General features: G+C 44.0%; 1 protein-coding gene across 7 annotated transcripts in view; it reads right to left on the reverse strand.

Annotated features, from left to right (window-relative positions):
- Positions 1-20,287, reverse strand: part of DDX31 (DEAD-box helicase 31) — a 77,529-nt gene that overhangs the window by 26,357 nt on the left and 30,885 nt on the right. For 2 of the 7 annotated variants that reach the window (XR_004031465.1, XR_004031464.1), the window contains exons 15-16: positions 12,631-12,681; positions 10,850-10,989 (exon numbers count right to left, since the gene is read on the reverse strand). Coding sequence is in view for 4 of the 7 variants with exons in the window: in XM_003276784.3 (XP_003276832.1) it covers positions 6,176-6,257; positions 10,850-10,989; positions 12,631-12,681 (273 nt within the window). In the remaining 3 variants the exon portion in view is untranslated. Of the gene's footprint in view, positions 1-6,175; positions 6,258-10,849; positions 10,990-12,630; positions 12,682-18,445; positions 18,953-20,287 lie in introns of those variants that run through there. The other 5 variants (XM_003276785.3, XM_030818087.1, XR_004031466.1 and 2 more) reach the window with 4 other exon arrangements.

The following is a 20,287-nucleotide window of genomic DNA, read 5'->3' on the forward strand; positions in this document are numbered from 1 at the left end:
CCAGTGTGAGTCCCCGGGGAAAATCCAGAGTGAGACCAGGTCGTGCTGCTTAACCTTGTAGAGGATGGTGTATGAGCGCTTGCATCTGGCCTCACCAAGACTCCCCAAGCCTCTCTTTCACCTTTAAGGCTGACAGAGGAAGAACAAAGGGGAAGAAAGAAAAAGCCTCATTCTCTGGATCAACGTTCATCTCTATATTAAGAGACTTAGCAACGTGAAAATGTTTTTAGTTTAGTCAAATCATTCCTGCTACCTGTTTGGTTGATGACAGTCTCGCTGATTTCACAGTACAATACAAGGTCCCCCTAAGGGTTCTATCCGCGAAAATGTCAGGAGAAGAGTCACTCAGGAGCCGTGTTACCAAAGTGGACATTTGCTATTGTCATTAACAAGGATTTTTTTTTTTTTTTACCCCCTTAACTGATGTGAAACACAAACTTTTTTTTGCTGCCCTCCTTTCGTTAAGCCACCTCAGCAGCGCAACTGTCACCTTCCCTGTGTTTTTTTTTTTTTTAATATGAATGTGAAATTAGCGAGGATGCCCTTTCCCCTGGCGGACAGAATCCTCTGTTATTAAAAAGTAAAGCACTTTAATAATGAAAACTTTTTCCTCTTTTTCTTGTGTTTTAACTGTTTAAAATTAATGAGAAGGGCAGAATGGTTGTCAAAGCGATATTGAAAGCCGGGCAGCCAGGACCGAATAAGCACAAAAATCCCTCTAGAGTGTTAAATAAACAGAGCTCCAGCCCTCTCCGAATCCCTCTGTTGGTTATTGTATACATTCTGTAACAGCTCTCAGAATAGATCTGAGAGCCAGGGAGGCAGAGAGGTTTCAGAATTCCAATAAAGGCCTCAAATTAAAGACAGCCTGGTGCGAATTCCAGGAGAAAATTAAAGAGACCTCAAGCTTAAGTGACAGGTGACTTGCTTCTGTGTCACAACTGTCAGGGGATTTAGTGATAATATGGCAATATATTACAAAGGGCTTTTCTTATTCCCCCCTTTAGGTTTCAAAATGAGGCATCTTTTCTTCCCAACCAAAAAAAAAAAAAATTACATATATATAATGTGAGTGTGTATACAAGCGAAATACGCAGGGAAAAAAACACGATAGAACTAGGTTCACAGGTTTGAAATGATAAGGTCAGTTTTAGTAAAATATAAGAAAAAGTTAATGGCAGAAAAAAAAACAATATATAATACTTAGGAAAAAAAATCTTACTCCTCCCTAACCCCTGCTTCCAGAAATACCTTATTTTAAAATTGCCCCTCTTGAGAATGAATGAGGTATTTTTCAGTTGTCTTCTGGGGAGGACAGTCTAAATTTAAACTGAAGACAGAGGGGGGCAGAGTTATGCAGCACCATCTCAGCCCCCGACAGGTAAAATGCTCCTATAATGAGAGCGGGTCAAATCCCTGAGGGCACACAGATACCTGGCAGGGCTGGCTCTCACACCCTCCAAGACACAGAGTCAGTACTGGTTAATGAAGCTAACTTCAACTAGTGGACCATGGGTAGTTTAGAAAAACACATTTCCAACCATCCATCCGCACACAATGCACCTTTGTCTCTAATATCCTACTGATCTTGGAAAACACAGGCCATCAGAAAGGATGAGCAGGGGGCTCTAAACTTATTTTAAGATTTCGCAATGCCAGCAACGGCTCCTTTGTTAGGATAAGTTTACAGGTATATTTCATAGGACAAAAACGCTTGTAGGAAAAACATGGTTGGGTGTGTGTATACTTTGATGATGAAGATTTCACACCTATCAAGAAGCAACAGATGAGTCTAAGATAAATAGGCTGGACTATTTTTATTATAAAAAGTAGTAGCAAAGGTGGCAGGTTTTTGTGAAAGCCTGCACCTTGATATTGCCAACTTCCAAGGTATTTTTAAGCTAAATGGAAGGGTTTTGTTTTAATCACTTTATTGCCAAGCTGAGTTTTACCCCCATGGTCCCTAGAACCTTCTGAGTGCTTCCCAGTAAAGTTGAAAGATCAAATTTATTCTCTTTGTAGGTAGGTGAACATTCACACACCCAGACATAGCTATATATATTTTATATACCTAAATATGAAATATACATTTTACAGATGCTTCACTCGCTTTCTTTCTGTTCACAGAAGCCCAAAAATGTATGTGCCAAAGGGACATTTACCATGGGCTTCAATCGCGCTGGGTGAAGGAGAGGGGCACTGTAATGAGGTGTCTGGCTATCTGAACGAAAGGCCTAGCTACTGAACCCACATTTACATGCCTGGCATTAGTTCACATGCTAGAGAACTGCTCAAATTGAGGACAGCAATTAAGACACGTGGTATTTCTTATGCACAATAGAATTAAAAGTTGTATCCAGCATCTACTTTATTCTTCTTACTACTGACATGAATCATACATAAAATACTCTCTCAGGTTGTGTATATCTATGTGATAATTAGTAACACAGTCAATTTAGTTTAGTTTTTCTTTTTCCTCTGAATTCAAGTTAAACTTGGCTCAGCAAGCCAGGTCTTTACCAACATGACACTTACAACGTAGGATGGTTAATTTAGCTTTCTAAGTTAACCAGTTATATCATGAAAGCCCAAACTTGCTCAGCTTTTCTAAAAAAAAAAAAAAAAAAAAAAAAAAAAAAAATCACCAAACCTTAAAAATATCCAAGCATTCACTACTATCTATCAAGGTAGGAGCTGGGGCTGAGATCATGAGACTGAGTTTCTTGACCTAAGAATCTATGAGGTCTGGAACTCTACAGGGCACTTTATGCCTCGTTTTATTTAAATCTCACGGCAACTGTATGTTTTACAGATGGGAAAACTGAGACTGGGGAGAGGATAATCTGCCTGAGATTGCACAGCTAACAGCTGGGAAGCAAAGATTCAAACTCAAACTCATATCTGTCTGACTCTGGGACCTGGCTCTTACTCATGAAGTTAGAACCGCTCCTCAAGTCTCAGCAAGTCCTTGAGGCTGGCCTCAAGCCAGGGAAAAGGCTTAAGGAGAAGAATTTATGCTGCAAGGCCACAGAAGGACAGATGTTACCAAAAAAAAAATGACTGTAGCTTGTTGCTGAAAGAGTGGAGGGAGATGCAGCTGCTCCACTCCTTCTTTGGGGATGTGTCCTTCAGGAGAGGCTTCCTGCCCTTCTACAGCTTCCCTGCATTGTGCAGACACACAACAATCAACTCCCTGGAGAGAAATGATCTGCACTCGGGGATAAAGACTGACACCAATGCCAGGCCCAGAAAGAGCAGACCTGAGACTGAGTTTGATCAAACCTACCATCTCACTTTGTAATTGTGCTACTTGCTCTTATTTCTGGAGAGCTGGCAGATGCTAATGTGCCACTTATTATGATACAGCAAAAAAGGGCACTGGGATTCATGTCCCTGAGTCTGGGCTTTAATTCCACATCTGCTACTAACTTGTATGACTACAAATAATCCTGATAGTTACAGTAATAATAAAAAATGCCCTTTGGGCCAGGTGCGGTGGCTCATGCTTGTAATCCCAGCACTTTGGGAGGCCAAGACGGGCAGATCACCTGAGGTCAGGAGTTTGAGGCCAGCCTGGCCAACATGGTGAAACCCCATCTCTACTAAAAATACAAAAGTTAGGCGGGCGTGGTGGTATGTGTCTGTAATCCAGCTACTTGGGAGGCTGAGGCAGGAGAATCGCTTGAACCCAGGAGGCGGAGGTTGCAATAAGCTGAGATCACGCCACTGCATTCCAGCCTGGGAGACACAGCGAGACTCCATCTCAAAAAAAAAAAAAAAAAAAAAAAGCCCTTTGGTCCTATGCTTTATACTTGGGACTCCAGGACTATTTCCCACACAATCCTCTGACATCCTTAGAAGAACCCTATTTTATCTCGACTTTACATGAGAAGAAACTGAGGCTTAAAAAGGTCCAGTCCTGGCCAGGTGCAGTGGCTCATGCCTGTAATCCCAGCACTTTGGGAGGCTGAGGTGGACGGATCACAAAGTCAAGAGATTGAAACCATCCTGGCCAACATAGTGAAACCCTGTCTCTACTAAAAATACGAAAATTAGGTGGGAATGGTGGCATGCGCCTGTATTCTCAGCTACTTGGGAGGCTGAGGCAGGAGAATTGCTTGAACCTGGGAGGCAGAGGTTGTAGTGAGCCAAGATCGTGCCACTGTACTCCAGCCTGGCGACAGAGCGAAACTCCGTCTCAAAAAAAAAAAAAAAAAAAAAAAAAAAAAGAAAGGTCCAGTCACACGCTGGTAACAGATGAGGAACGTGACCCTGAGGCCATGCTCTTAGCCACTCTGCTACACTGCCTCCTCCCATCTGCTGCCTGCTGATGCCACAGAGCTGCCCTGGAGCCATAATGAAGTATCTGGGGGAACATTAAAAAAGAAACCAAAAGGCCGGCTACGGTGGCTCACACCTGTAATCCCAGCACTTTGGGAGGCCAAGGCGGGTGAATCACGAGGTCAGGAGTTCGAGACCAGCCTGACCAACATGGTGAAACCCTGTCCCTACTAAAAATACAAAAAAATTAGCTGGGCGTGGTGGCATGTGCCTGTAATCCCAGCTGCTTAAGAGGCTGAGGCAGGAGAATCACTTGAACCCGGGAGGCGGGGGTTGCAGTGAGCCAAGATCGCGCCACTGCACTCCAGCATGGGCGACAGAGCGAGATTCCGTCTCAAAAAAAAAAAAAAAAAAAAAAAGAAAGAAACCAAAAAAGCCCCTTAACTAGAATTTATGATAGTTCCAAAAGAACGGAAGTGTGCCAAGACCAATGAAGATCTGTCTGGTCACAGGTCAACACCCCTAAACAACAAACTTAATAAAGGGTGGTCCAGAGGCTTACAAGTCTTATATGAAGCACTGACTTGCTTAAAGTAACCTGATGACCAATGGAGTCTTTAATAGCTTTTATTGTTCACAGGGATCTTTGCTGTGGTTGATCAAATTTCACCTCTAAAAATGACTAACATTTCCTTATTTAAAAAAAGATTCAATTATCTTAGTTTAGTTAATATTAATAAAGGCATATTGGTATACAGTTAAATATATGTGCTTTGAAGTTAAGACTTCAAATCCCAGAATGACTAAAGCATATGAGTGTGCCCCTGTGAAAGCTCCTTTACCTCTCTAAGTCTCAGTTTCCTCATCTATAAATTAGGGCCATCACTACCTTCTCAGATTGCTATAAGATTAAATGGGACCGTGCAAGTAAAAAGTGTAGCACAGTCCTAGGTTGGGAATACACACTTTGCTAATAGAGGCTATGGCTATTTCCTCTCCTGGTATTACATACATTTCCTTAGATGCTCTCTAAAACAAGAGAACTTAAGTCAGGGTCAGTGAAATGGGGTCCCTCCCTGCTCAGGGAGAATAATGATCCAAATACAGGCACATGCTAAAGCATGAAAGAAACTCTTAAGCTTGATCTATCTGGCCCTGATTTTCCGGTCCATCCTCAGGCATACAAAAACAAATGTAAAATATTCAAGTGATTAATATCTCATAGACAAAATTACATATAGCAACACTGCACCCACACACGGGAATACTGAGTAAGGGGGTGGGATGGGTGAGGGAATAATGATCTAGTCGGGTGCAGCCTTAAGAGAAGGGGCAGGAGAGGGTGTCCAGGGCCGCCTGCACCTGCTCAGAATCTCCATATGGAACTGCACGGATAATAAAAATTTTTCTTCTTAATGATCTCAACTTTACTCTTCCTCTGTGGATAGCACACACACATTAAAAAATGGATGAACTAAGTGTGTCTGAAAGGAGACACAGAGATACTTATTTCTTCCACGCTGTCTGGGATAGGCAGGTCTAGGCAGCCGTCCTTGCTGAGAAATCTGGACAGGGACCACCGGGGCTGAGCGTGTGGCGCTGCCTCCAGACTTATTCTGGCCTGGACCTCCTTTCTGGGGAGCCTGCTGCTGTCTGGCAGGCTTCCAGAATGGACCGTAGCCCACTCGCTAGATGAGAGTGGCAAACGCATCCAGAAGCAAAGATGAGAAAAAAAAAAAAAAAAAAATCAAGATTTTGCCTCATCTAATGTTCATGGTTCTTAAAATAAATGTTTTGCTTGACAGAGGAAGTAACCCATACACAAAGTCTCTACTACCCCAAATCAAGTGAGTCACGTCTGTTGGCAGTGAGCACAATAAATAACAAAACTCACCTGGGCTCCCCATCGTTTCCCTTTAAAACAATCATCTCTTGTCAGAACACACAAAATATCTTCCATCTTAATCTCAGAAACGCTGTAAAAGGAAGGGCACAGCAAGGTAACTTTTTGCTCTTTCAAAAACACCCAAGACCTTGATGCACAAAACTGGCCTATTCTTGAGCTAATTAGACATGAAGTAGAAGTGACACCTTCCCAGGAAAGGAAATATTTTCCTAAACTCTTCGGAATTGAGAAGGGGGCCTCTATGATATTAAAGGGACAGGATGATATTCCTGACAATGTATTTCCTCTCTGATGAATTTAAAATAGGCCACATTTAGAATTTCCTTAATAGAGATTGTGTCATTATTTCTTAATAAATCTTGAATACCAAACAAGTGTGCCCACTCACTGATCCACTCCCTTGATTTGAGCAGATGACGATGAAACAGAAAGCATCTTGGTCTCTTTAGTTTATACTGAAGAGAAAAAAAAAAAAAAGGAAGAAAAGGGTGGCCAAACATCCTCCACTGTGGGGTAAACACCCCTGTGAGGGTAAAGAGGGCACAAAGCCCTGTCCACAGCAGCACTGGCCTTTCTTCTTCTACCCTGGAGGAGCTTCACTCCCCCGTCTCTTAATTACTGAGGGGTGAAGACCAAAGGATCTCTAACGAAGCCAGAGCTGTGTGCCAAGCACTGAGACAAGAGCTTGGGCTTCACTCAGCAACAGAAGCCACAAGGAGCCAGAACACAAGAGTCAGACCTGCTAGCAGTGGAGTCTGGAAAGCCCCCGCTTCACCCAATCGCCTGCAAGGCCACAGCATTTGAATGTGAGGAGCAGAGAGAGACTTGCGTGTCAGAGATGAAGGAAGAAACGTGAGCTGCTGAAAAGATACTTCCCCAGGGAGAAAGAGAAACAGAAAGAGAAGAAGGAGTTCTGGGGGGGAAACAGATCATAAAAAGACAAATGATTTTGTTGTGTGCTCTTTTTTTTTTTTTTTTTTTTTTTGAAAATGTAACAGCAAATTAAAACATGAATGGCAACCTCTTAGGTGGGAGAAGACAATTCTCCCCCTTTCACCCACAGGTTACTCTGACAAGGCTATGAATGAAAATGTCACGTCTCTGACAGCGATTTACCTGAAATGTGTCATCTCCCTGCACACACCCCCAGCCCTCACCCCTCAGCATCCTCTCTCTGCTGCCAACTCACAGCCCTATGGATGAGTGAAGCCTTTTTACAGCAGCAAAGAGTCAACCAGAGGAGGCAGAGCATGCTCTGAAAGGGCAGGAGTCGGAGGGAGTGCCCTGACTTCAAGGGAAATCTATTTTTCATAGGAGAGAGGAATGCATGGGTATTGAACTCGCTGCTCATTTGTGCTTGGCACCCTGAGGGAAGGTGAAAACAGAGCCCAGTCCCATCTTTTTCTTGGTCTATCTGATTTGCTTCTATTCATCACTTTTTTCTTGAGAAAAAAAAGAGGAAAAACACACAAATAAAAGAAATGCAAGAATTTGGAGTCAAATCTTGAAGCAGAAAGAAGAAAGAGTAATGCCACTTGCAGTCAGGAATACAAAAAGCTAAATATGCCACAGAACAGAAAGGCAGTGTTCTCAAATGCATGTGCTGATATTCCAGCCGGAGCGTGGCTTGTATGCTGTGTGTCCACATGGTGACGGCGGGGAACCATACACCCTAAGCAAACAGGAGCTGAGAGGGAACTGGAGTGATTTACAGTTTAAAAGGGCCTTCTTCCTCTTCCTAAGAAATTGCTGCTTCTGAGGAACAAAGCAAATCTACTATGATTATTTATGGGTCCATCAACAGATCTGAATCACCTCACCTTAGTATGAAATGAGATGGATAAATAAATAAATTCCAGGAACTGTCTTATGCCTGATCTAAGAAATACACGTTTTGATGAAGCATTTACATTTTAATAAACCAATGATGATTTTCATTAGAAACACATTTAAAGGGGAGGCAGAAAAAAGTTAAGAAGTTGACAAATACAAAGAAGTCAAAAGAATGCAGAAGCAAAGTTCTGAGCATCTAGACAGAGGTGGCAATGGCCCAGGAACCTGTCTCTTGCCCTGTCTGCTGCATTCAACTGCCAGGGCCAGCACCGCAGTGCTCGGTCTACGAAGGCGGGCAGCCATTTGTCGTGCTGGCCCTTGCTGCCGAGAGCCTCGGCCTGCCTTCTCCAATCTGCCCTGTGGTGCCTCAGCCCTCCCAATGCCCCTCTGTCTGGCTCTCATGTTCTCAGGCACGAAACATGCACATGCTTCCTCCTCAAGAAAAAATATTTAGGAGTCGACCTTGTGGATTCTAAAAACTTTCAAGTCTGCTTCTTCCCACTGCACACTTTGCAACTAGTTAATAGGGGTTTTGTTGTTGTTTCGCATTAAGTCAAAGAAATAGTTCACGTATAGATATAGCAAATGTAGAGCCTCTCCTCAAACAGAAATTGGGAAGAACAATGCATGACTGCAACGTAATAACCCAGATTCTGAGGTCTGTTTAAGTTGATTACAGTGCGCCCACAAGGCAGGCAGCAGTCCAGGCCCAGGCCCCTCACAAGTGAGTTTTCAAAGCAGACGCCAGTGAAGTGGGGCTCACGCAAGGACCCTCCCTCCTCACGCAAATGCTCTTCCACCACCCTGTAGAGTTCCTCCCCAAAAGACCTACACTTCCTCCTTTTGGAAGAGGTGGCGTCATCACCGAGTTGTCTCCTTTCTAATGCGGGATTAAAAAAGGAGTCACATAAATGCGGGCACACTATTTTTTCCAGACAAGATCATCACAGCAGATGATGGTATTTGTTATGTCTTTAAAATATACCTGACTCCCTAATACTTCATGCCGTTGCTAATCAGTTTTCCCTTCTCAATTTTAGCTTTATATTTGAGCCCTTCATAGCAATCTACTTGAATGTGTTATTAGAGAAAAATGAAGAGAGCAGAAAGAGAGAGGCACCTCTGCTGTTAACTCTGGCGTTAGACAATTATCATTGGACTCTGCAACTGCTGTCACTCATTTTTCTTAGGAAGAGGTCATGTTAAAGTGAATGAGCATGGGGGAACATCCAGAGAGCTGCAGCCAGGAAGGAATGGGAGAATGGAAAGTGAACGAGCATGGAGGAACATCCAGGGAGCTGCGGCCAGGAAGGAACAGGAGAATGGAATTTGTAGCTCTAGAATGGAAGGAAGAGGAAAAGAAGTGTGGAGCGACTGACAGGCTGTTACGGTGTGGTGACTACATTTTCTATTGTGGGGTCACAACACAAAATTCTAAAGATGCTTTCTGCGTGTGCACAAATTCCTATGACAGAGAAAAGCAGCCACCAGCAGCACTGTGACGGGCTCCCAGCCTGTGAGAACAGGGTCAGGGAGGAAAAGGAAACCGGCTGCGCCAGCAGGCTTGCATTTCACCTTCTCCAGGGTTCCTGGTACACCCGCCTGGTGGGTGTCAGCCTCGATGCTGAAAGGACAGCAAAGAGAGGCCGGCCAGCCTCCAGCTGAGGGAGCTCAGAACTCAGCCGGAGAAGCAGCGCTGGGTGAAAAGTGACTGACTCATCTATGAGACTTCTTTCACTAATAAGATACATATGCACATCTTCCTTAACAAATAAAAACCACTCTTTCAACTGACAGATTGTGTTAAGATAAAGAACACACTGAAGAAAGGAAAACCCAAACTATTATTTTGGACCCCCTGACATTACAACCAGGAGTAGTTTCCTGCCTCTCCCAACACTGAAGGACACACAGCACATTTTCTGAATGAGCCTCAGTCCGTAAGTGTTCACGCTAACAACCTTGAAAGAGTTTTGAAAAGTCTTACTAGCATGAGAGGCAGAGTTCTGCGGGTGGGAGATGGGGCAGGTATGGTGGGGACAGCCACACATGGCTCCTGCAACTGAGTGGGCAGCACCCCACAACAGGCCCCCAGGCTGCCTGCTAGGATGTTTTCATTCTAATGAAGAATGTAGTGCTTTTTTCTAGCACTGTTCTTTAGGGGAGAAAAGTGTTGCATTTTTATTTAATGTTTTACATAAAACACAGGGCTGGGCAAGGAAAAAGAAATAAGACTATCCCATTTACAGAGAGCTGGGCTGTGTGTGCTCATGGCATGCCAGGTCTGGAATCCAGGGCTTTACACAGAGGTATGAGGTGCTGAACTGTGACACACAAGATGGCGGCTGAATGTCCTGGCTGTGAGTGTAGTGTGGATTTCAACTGCCTCAAAATCATTTCCCCTGGGGTCATCTTCCTGGGGGAGGGAAATTGTGTGATGAGTAAAAAGCATTATTTCTTTAAAAGACAAATCAACTTTGAAGATACAAACCATTAATTGCAAGAAATAAAAGTTGTGAATAAAAGGCCTTCAGAAGCTGCAAAGATGGTACACACTTATCTTACAGCAGGAGAAACGAAACACAGCTCTCTAAAAGAAAACCAAGTACAACAGATCGTCCTATGACTTAGTCTGGCAACACAATGAAAACTGTCATGTGCTGAGGATATTAAGGGTTTTAGTTTTTGCCACTGGCTATTCTGGGACTCATTTAGGGATCACAAGGGTTAATGGCTCTTCACCAGCTTACAAGGCCCATCCACTGTAAAAAGCGACAGAAAGTTAATTAGGTGAGATCAGCCGAAACCCCATTCAGGTTTCTGACTCACTTGATTTTGTGAGAAGCCAACGAGTTGACATATTCTGCCTCCGAAGGAGCCAAAATGAGCAGGCTGCTCCCATGGCAGCCAATCCGGGCGGTTCTTCCAATCCGGTGGATGTATTCTGCAGGTGAAGATGGAGCGCTGTACTAAAAAGGGTAACAAAAATGAAGGCATTCATAGATCAAGGGACTGCCATTAATTGGAAGTGCAATACTCCTCACCTGCCTCCAGGTATCCCAAGAATTAAATCCTGGTGCTATGGTTACCCTAACACAATCACAAGGAGAAGTCACTCAACCCTGAAACTCCTGGCTTCACTGGAAATAACAAGGCTCCGACACGCAAATGTGAACAGTGGCCAAGTTTCCGATAAACGAGCCGTCTTCTCATCCCAGTATCTCCTTTTTAATTTTACTTCTCCACAGGTCTCTTCATTTTCTTATTTGTATCTTTTCACTGTGGTGACTGGATGAGGTGAAAATGTAGGCAGGTGGGGGTAAATTTCTCCAGGATGACCACATGACCTTGGCCTACTTCCTTGGTAGACAAGGCCACAGGGTGAGGTGTCCAGAGGACACTGGAGGGTATAAGGATGAAGGGGCTCCCTGCTCTGTGGGCAGGGTCTACCTCTGATGCCAGGCCACCAGGAGCAGACCTCAGGAGCTGGTCCCCACCAGCTTGCAGCAGCCCCACTCAGGCCTTTAGAATGACGGCCATTCTACAGAATGCGGGCAGGTGCGGGGCAGGTTCCCTGCAGGTAGGGACATGCTTCTGCTTGCATGGAGAGCACTGCCAACTCAGAGAAAAGAGCAGACTCTATCACTCATTACGATGGATAATGCACAGCATTTTATGTTTTCTTTGGCAATAACTTTGTCATCATTAAAGCTAATTGACCATCCACTCATTCTTCCTTTTTTTTCCCTTTGATGCTACACATATCAAAGAGGGCCAAGGTTAATATAATGTATGGGAGGCTAGGCATATTAAATGAATCAATATTCACAATATAAGCTCTAAATGATCAATTCTGTATGTCTGGCCTCCCGTACATTAAAATTGTCATTGCTTTATCTTCAGTTCATTCTGTGGCCAGCAGGAAAGAAGACACAATGCCTCCAGTTCTAAAGTGATCATCTGCAGTGAGCAGTGAGCAGATCAGACATCCTGGCCAGTGACAGGCATGCAATCCCACTAAAATGTGAATAAACCATGACTCACGTCAACAGCACACGTGTCCCCCAGCCCCCACACAGAAGTGCTTAAAAATACCATTCTGTAGACTAATGAAAAGAAAAAACAAAACTAAAACCACCAGACTCTAGTGCTAACACCTGTACCCTCTGGCAAAACGTCTAAGGCTAGAGGTATGTGTAAGATGCTGTCAGTAACTTAATTGCTCCCTGCAGGTCAATGTACACGGACACGGCTCTCAGACAGCTGAGCCATCTCCTTCTGGACACAATGAGGCCTCCCAGGGACCGAGGTAATTCCCGTTATTTTCAGATTGTTGAAATTTTAGTTTGTGACATGAATTAGTCTAGAAGCAGGAGAGCCTGCCACCTCCCTCTTGTGAACGCACATTCTGGGTGTTTTGCTGCAGTGGTGAGGTGGGCTGGGTTAAGGAAAGATGTCAGGGGAATTGAACAGATAAGGCTGGTTTGCTGCCTGGTTACCAGGGCAACACCCAAGAGGATAATAATTATTATTCTACTTAAATCCAATGCATCTACCTCATGATCATATATTCCTGCCTAAAGCTTACCCCTTAACAACTAAAAAATTACCTGAACAATCCACGTGACTTGAGGTAGATCTAAGCCCCGAGCTGCAACATCCTTTAAAAAAGAAAAGAATATGGTTTAACACTGAGTTTCTGAACCTTTCTGGGGTCCTGGATATGTCTGATAAATTTAATGCAAACTCTGAGAGTTCATCCGCCCACAGTGCACGCACATTCGGGCATATACGTATATGCCCAGTACACACACACACACACACACACACACACACACACACACACACACAGTCCTGCATACAACTTCAGGGGGCTCAGGGACCTACTGCAGTCCTCTTGTGGTTAAAAATTCTGTTTTAGGGGCAAATTCTACAGAACCCATTGATGAGGGGAGTCACAACACCCTTTGCTTAAAGAATCGACAGGTTAGCCTAGGAACTTAAACAGTAATTATCAGTTGTGTAATATAAAGAACTCTGAACTCTTCTAGCATGTTTTATTGATTTACATTTTATCTGAAAAACCACTTGAACACATTCATGGATTATCACCACCCCCCCCCGCCCCACCCACAACTATGAGCAATGCCAACAACAAGCTGGCCTTGAGGTGTGTTCTGGAACATCTCCCCTCAAGGCATTCGCTGTGGGAGTCAAGTGCAAAGTATTTACTTAGGATTTTGCTTTCTGGCCTCAGACAGCAGGAAGGATCTAGTAATCCCCTACCCCCATCTCTTCTGGTAGCTGGATTAGAATACAGGCCAAACCCATTAATCACTTCAAAGATTTAGCTAGATAGCTGAAAAACTGTAAAAGCAATGGAGATTTGTTTTTTAATTTTATGTGTCTTTTCGACTAGTCACCACCCAAAGAGCAAAAATTCTCTACTCTCTCTAGTCTCTCACCATTCTAGCAGACTAGAAGGTGGGAATTTCCCTGACTTTCGCATACATCTGTACTCAGCACTCATTCTTCAAGAGTAACAGTCGTAACAAGAGTGTCCCAGACAACATTTACTGAACACTTACTACCCACCACACACTGCGCTGAGACCTTTACCTGCGTTATCTTGACTAATCCTCAAAACAACTATTACCCCCATCTGACAGATGACAAAACCAAAGTTGAGAGAGAGAAAGTATTTTGTTCGGGGACACACAGCTGGGAAGTGGAAATAATCCTCGAATCCAGGTCTGCTTTGCTTTTTCAAGGCCATATTATATTATACCACATTCCACCAGCAAAAATGATCCTATGTCTCTCATATGCTGCTGGTGGGAATCCCTATGGCAGGGAATTTGGTAGTATCTAGCAAAATTACATGTGCATTTGCTCTTGACCCAGAGCAGTATCACTTCTAAAAGTCCATCCAAAAAAAGATACATTGACAAAAATACAAAATGATACAGGCATGAGGCCATTCATTTCAGCACTATATATAACTGTAGATCTAGAAAAAAACTGTCAACCAGCAGAAGACAGGTTCAATAAAATACAGCAATATCTCATATAACAGAGTACTATACAGCTATAAAAAGAACAAAGATTTCTATATACGGACATGGAGACTCTGGGATATATTTTGAGTGTGTCTAGTATGCTTGTGTAAGAAGTTGGGAAAACACAAACATATTTGCTCATATTTCAGTAGGAAATAATGGTGGGAAGAAGCTCCAAAGCTTAAAAAAACAGTTATCGCCAGGGGAGGAAGAGAAGAGGAAGGACAGGATAAAGATGGAAGCTACACTTCCTTTAACGAACCTTGATACTTTTGACTCAGACCGAAGTGTCTTGGCATAATTTAAAAAGATAAACAGCTGTCACTACAGGAAACACAGAGTATCACTTATGACATATTCTCGCCAAACAAAATAAAACCTGACACCTAGAACCTAAATCTAATCAAGTCTTTAGATCCAACTACTAGTTGACGGGAAGTATGGGAAAGAGGAACATGCTGAACACCATGAGGACACAATTACCCAAATCCTGAATATAGGGTATTCTAAAAGACAAGTGATCTGGTTTCTTCAACAAAAAAGTTAAAGAAAAATAAAGGAGGGGTAACGACACCCAAAAAACATTAAATAGGCAGATGGAGAACCAATACCTTGATGGAGGCTCACAAAACCACCAACTGTGGTTATCTCTGGATAGAGGGATCTACGGGGATTTTTACTTTTCTCTTTGGGTTTGGCTTTAACAATGAATTCTTATCATTTCCCCTACAATTTTTATTTAGAAAAATTTAAACCTAGAGAAAAGTTAAAAGACTAGTACAATCTAGATTAAGGAGATACAGATGTAACTCCTTCACCTAGATTCCGCCACCACCAGTCTTTGGCCCATCTGTGTTCTACCTACGCATGCCCACGCACACATACACATACGCAAGCACGTTTTTCTGAACCATCTGAAAGTAGGTTGCAAACATCATGACAATTTAACCCTAAATACTTTAACACATACCTCCTAAGTAAAAGGACACTGATCTACGTAACCACACCACCATCATCACACCTCAGAAATTTAATACTGAACAGCATTTTCTAATAAACAGTCCATATTCAAATTTCTCCAACTGTACCTAAGATTTTTTTGTTTGTTTGTTTAAAGATGGGGTCTCATTCTGTTGCCCAGGCTGGAGTGCAGTGGCACAATCACTGCTCATTGCAGCCTCAACCTCCTGGGTTCAAGTGATGCTTTGGCCTCAATCTCCTGAATAGCTGGACGACTACAGGTAAGCTCCACCACACCCAGCTAATCTAGATTCTTTCTGCCCAGGCTGGTCTTAAACTCCTGGGCTCAAGCCATCCTCCCATCCCAGCCTCCCAAAGCATTGGGATTACAGGCATGAGCCACCATGCCTTAAGATACCTTTTACAGTTGTTTTTCTTTCCTAAACTAGGATCAGATGGTAGGTCACACACTCTATTATGTCTCTGTAGACTTCCTTAGTTTGGAACAATACCCCTGCCTTTGATTGACTTACTTAGTTTTTCGATGTCTGTCATTTTTTAAGAACATCAAAATGTTCCTGAGGACATCGGACAACTGGATTTGTCTAACTGCTTCCTCATGGTAAGGTTGAGGTCAGGCTTTCTGGCACAAACAACCTCAGGGTGGCGTGTGCTTCCCATGGTTCCATGTCGGGAAACACACTGGGGCAGTCTGTCCTGTATGGGTCCCTCTGTTGCAAAGGTGACTTTCTCCTTTGTAATGAGTAAGTAACTGGGGAGTTACACTTTGAGACCATGCCAATAGCATGGTCCTGTTTCCTAAAACCTTTCACCCACGGCTTTTAGCATTTATTGATGGCCCTTGTCTGTACTGTTACCTTGATGACTCTTTAAGTCTATCATTCCTTCCTTCCATTTCACAGCTCTGGGATACTTTTGTAAAAACAGCCCACCCCCAACCCACTGTTAAGTATCACAAAGGATTCACATGTACATAGCTTTTTTTTTTTTTTTTTTTTTTTTTTTTTTTGAGACGGAGTCTCGCTCTGTCGCCCAGGCTGGAGTGCAGTGCAGTGGTCTCGATCTCCTGACCTCATGATCTGCCTGCCTCGGCCTCCCAAAGTGCTAGGATTACAGGTGTGAGCCACCGTGCCTGGCCTGTACATAGCTTTTTTGAAAAACAATAATGCTATGCAAAGTTTCTATAAGAAACACACTCCCGGTGGGTGCAGTGGCTCACACCTATAATCCCAGCACTTTGGGGGGCCGAGGTGGGTGAATCACCTGAGGTCAGGAGTTCGAGACCAGCTTGACCAACATGGTGAACCCCATCTCTGCTAAAAACACAAAATTAGCCAGGCATGGTGGTGCATGTCTGTAGTCCCAGCTACTTCGGAGGCGGAGGCAGGAGAACTGCTTGAACCCGGGAGGCGGAGGGTGCAGTGAGCCAAGATTGCGCCATTGCACTCCAGCCTGGGCAACAAGAGCAAAACTCTGTCTCAAAAAAAGAGAAGAAGAAAAAGAAAAGAAACACACTCCTGCTTCCCCCAGGGTCAGAGGCAGGACTTGAGGGAGACACCACCCCACCATCACTCCCCCAGAAGGACCACTGAGGGTACCTCAGGATTTGTCTGCCTTCACTCATACCTGAGATTTGCAGGTTTCCTTTGAATGCTGGCTAGGCTGCATTTATAAATGTGTAAGCAGAAGTTAAATGCACTAAAAGTGTGTCAACCACCCACAAAGTGTTTTCAGACAGCTCCCACAGGCTCTGGAAGCTGAAGGCTGAGGTTGCAGAGCTGATGCCTTTGAGAACACAATTTAGGATGTTCTCTATCTAAAGGGGAGCGGGAGCCGCTTTCTACACCAACTACAGTTTATGTTTTTAGAAACACTGATGAGTTCTTACATCTGCAAAGCTCTTGTGAAGAACTGATTTTTCTTTGAGTGCATTGCAGTGGGAGATACATGAGCTGCTTGAGCTTCACAGACATGCCTTGTAAAAATTTAATGCTCATTGGCTTAGTAAATTCAACCAGCAAACACTAAGACTCTAAAATAACGTGTGACGTTCATGAAACTCACTGTGAGTCCAAACACACTGCAACAGTGAGTGATGAAGGGCGCCAGCAGCCTGTCATTGTGTCTTCAAGGCTCTATGTCCTACTTGGGTGACCTAGCTCTGGACAACAGGCTAAGACACAATCTTCTGGTCTCCCACTAATGCGTGTGTTGGGGGAACCTCACTGATGGCCAACCACTGCCCAATACTCCTTGTTTTCTCTCCCCCAGATTTAACTCAGCCATTTCTTTAGGCTACCACAGTGAATAAGGAGAAAGAAAGGCAAGTCCTAGTCTAGGAAGAGAGAAATGGACTGCTTGCTCCAGTCCCACTTAGGGGCTGTCCAATCCACATGGGTCAGTTTGGCAAGCTGAGCCTCAGCTGCCCCGCCTATAAAATGGCTGGGAGAACCATGCTATGTACCTCTTGAGGTTGTTGCTAAGATCAAATGAGACCACATATATGACAAATATCTTGAGATCTATAAATCTCAGTATTCTGTAATTCTGAGATTCTGTAAATCTCACTTATCCTGGTGAAGTAAGAACTGGTATCATGGCAATTAGGCAGAGAAGTGATTTCAATGTCTCTGTACTCTCCTCCTCCACCATATCTCATTCTCTGCCCCCGCCCCACCCTGGGAGAGGTCCCAGGGAAGCAGCAGAGGCTCCATCTCCCTGAAGCACAGTTAGCCAGCTACATCAGATCAACAGGAGATCATGACCCACCAAGACTCGGCAGAGGATTCTGTTCTGTCTGCTCTTAGAACTTAGATGTAGCTTCATTTTATTCCTTTAAGCTAATTAGAGCAAAAGAATTGCTAAAGTCAGTTCTGAAAGACACTCAACGGTGAAGCCTTGAAGGCCCTGGGCCTGACAATTGGCTGCCTCCATGAGACCTAGGAGTACAGATGGAAGGCAGCTTGCTCAGGTGCCAGCCTGTCAGTTGGATTAAAATGACTCATTTATTTACCCAAGAACCTCACAAAGTGCTTTTACTAACAGGGAGAGGGGGCCTGCCGTCTCTCTGAGAAGGGACGCAGCACACTCGCCTCTGACGCCTTCCCGGCCTGCCAAAAGTCATTATTGCCGTGTGTGGAAAGCCATCAGCAGGGTCCAGGCCCCCGTTGTCCGGGTGACAGATTGGGCTGCGTAATCAGAGGAGGAAGGAGAGAGCGCAGAAGCTGTCAGAGGCGAGAGATCTTGGCTGGAGCCGCCAAAAAACTGGCAACATGAGTTAGCGTAACTGAGTAAACAGCAAACAATCTCCAAATGATCTTTCCATTAATACAAACAAAATAAAATGAAAAAGATGTATTTTACCTAAAAAGCATACCCCAGAGAAAAGCAACAAAGTCTACATTTACTTGGGGCACAGAACTGACATTCTGTGACTCTTCACAGCCTTATCGCCTTTGTCTCCTAGCCTCCTGGCACAGTGGAAATTTCCCAGGAGGAGAGGAAATTAAGAACTGCACAGACAGAACAGTATGCTTCAAGCGGAAAAAAATACTGAGAAGGTGGAGGAAAGCAGCACAGGTGATTTAGGTGCATCTTCTGAAAAAGAAATGTGTGCACTGAACAGCCAAGGAGGACGCCAAGGGACAGTTGGCGTCCAGGGCCGGCTGCAGGTATCTTTCCTTTCTGGGAAAAAGGTGACTGCACTCCATCCAGGGACAATCAAGGAGAGCCACTCGGAGACCAACAGAAAACCTAGTGTCAGCCTTAAAATCAGGTGGCTTGGAAACTCCATTTTCCGGCCATTCAGTGGTACTTCTCTTTATCAACTCATCAACATAATGATGGTATTAAAAGCAAGGTTCCTTTCCTCTGGCTTAGGGTGAGTTCTTCACTGTAAGTAGGAGGAAATAACATTTTGCAGATAATCCAGTGTCTGATATCTGATCCCTTTGGTTGCTTAATTCCACTTGGGAAAGTGGGCTTTGAACTTCCAGTGACTCCTTCCTGCTCATCCCTACTTCCTACTTAATTTGGCTTTTTCTTAGATCTAGTTTTCCAGAAGACACAAAATTACATTGTGAATGTGTGAGGACTCCTCATCTTCCACAAACTGATTTCTTTTGCCCCCAACTATGCTTTGCCTAGACTCCATCTTACCATAGTCACACCTTTACTGAACAGCCACATTACACAAAGTCACGTATCAGGGCTTGAGAGCTGCATTAAATTAAAAAGGTCGCTGCTTTTGAGATGTTTATAATTAAAATGAAATAAAACACACACATGCACCCTTAACTGTTCCTAGCAGGAAGGAAAATGGGGTGGGGGACTTTTTACCCGTAAAGGAAATAGCATAATTGTGAACTTTTGTGTGGGCACATCGCTATTTCCAAATTTTCATAAAGACATTCATTCTGGCCTTGTTAAAAGGATCTCGGGATGATAAATTAAAATGGGAAAAGGCACAGTATAAAGGGGGGGAAATCCCCACGTAACGATTAACAACACAATTCCTCTTTATCGAAAGAAGCCAGTTCTCCATCTGTCTCATCCTGAAGTGGCCCTCGTTCCTCATTAACACCAAGGAGGCTCCTGGAGAGTGTTCAGATAGCCTGGCAAGCAACAGGCTGCTTAAAGGGACGCAGAGTGGCAGCATCTCCCCCGACCCAGGCATGATCTATTACAGCGTGTGTGTCCCACTCGCCCTGCAGCTCTCATATGCCAGAAGCATCAACTAGAGCAAACAAGCATGGCAGAAGGGGCAGGAACACCAAGAGGAAGCGAAGAACTTCCCACGACTGGGAACTGGCGCTCCTGTTCTGGCCAAGCAACCGAGAGAAATGAACCCCACCCAGCTCTTCTCCAGTCATCTTCACTACACAGCAAAGAGCGTCCCCAGAAGACCGGCATGCTGGAGTCACCTGGACTAGAAAATGAACAAAGACTGAGGGCTTTAGAAAAATCAGGCTGTGGGCGAGGGATAGTTTTCTTTACATGTGGCACCTGGGACTGGCAGGGCGCAGAGGGCTGGGAGGTACTGTGCTTTGCCAAGACAATGGCATTCTTTGTCTAGCTGATACCACGTGCCTGCAGGTATCATCAGCCAGACAGAACGAGGAAAGTGATCATATGCTTTTGACCTCACTGAGAATTATATTAACTATTTCAGAAAGCATAATCTTTTCTTCCATGCAGAGATACTAAAAATATAAACAACACAACTTCA

Source organism: Nomascus leucogenys, chromosome 8 (genome assembly GCF_006542625.1).
Source record: "Nomascus leucogenys isolate Asia chromosome 8, Asia_NLE_v1, whole genome shotgun sequence".
Classification (NCBI taxonomy): Eukaryota; Metazoa; Chordata; class Mammalia; order Primates; family Hylobatidae; genus Nomascus; species Nomascus leucogenys.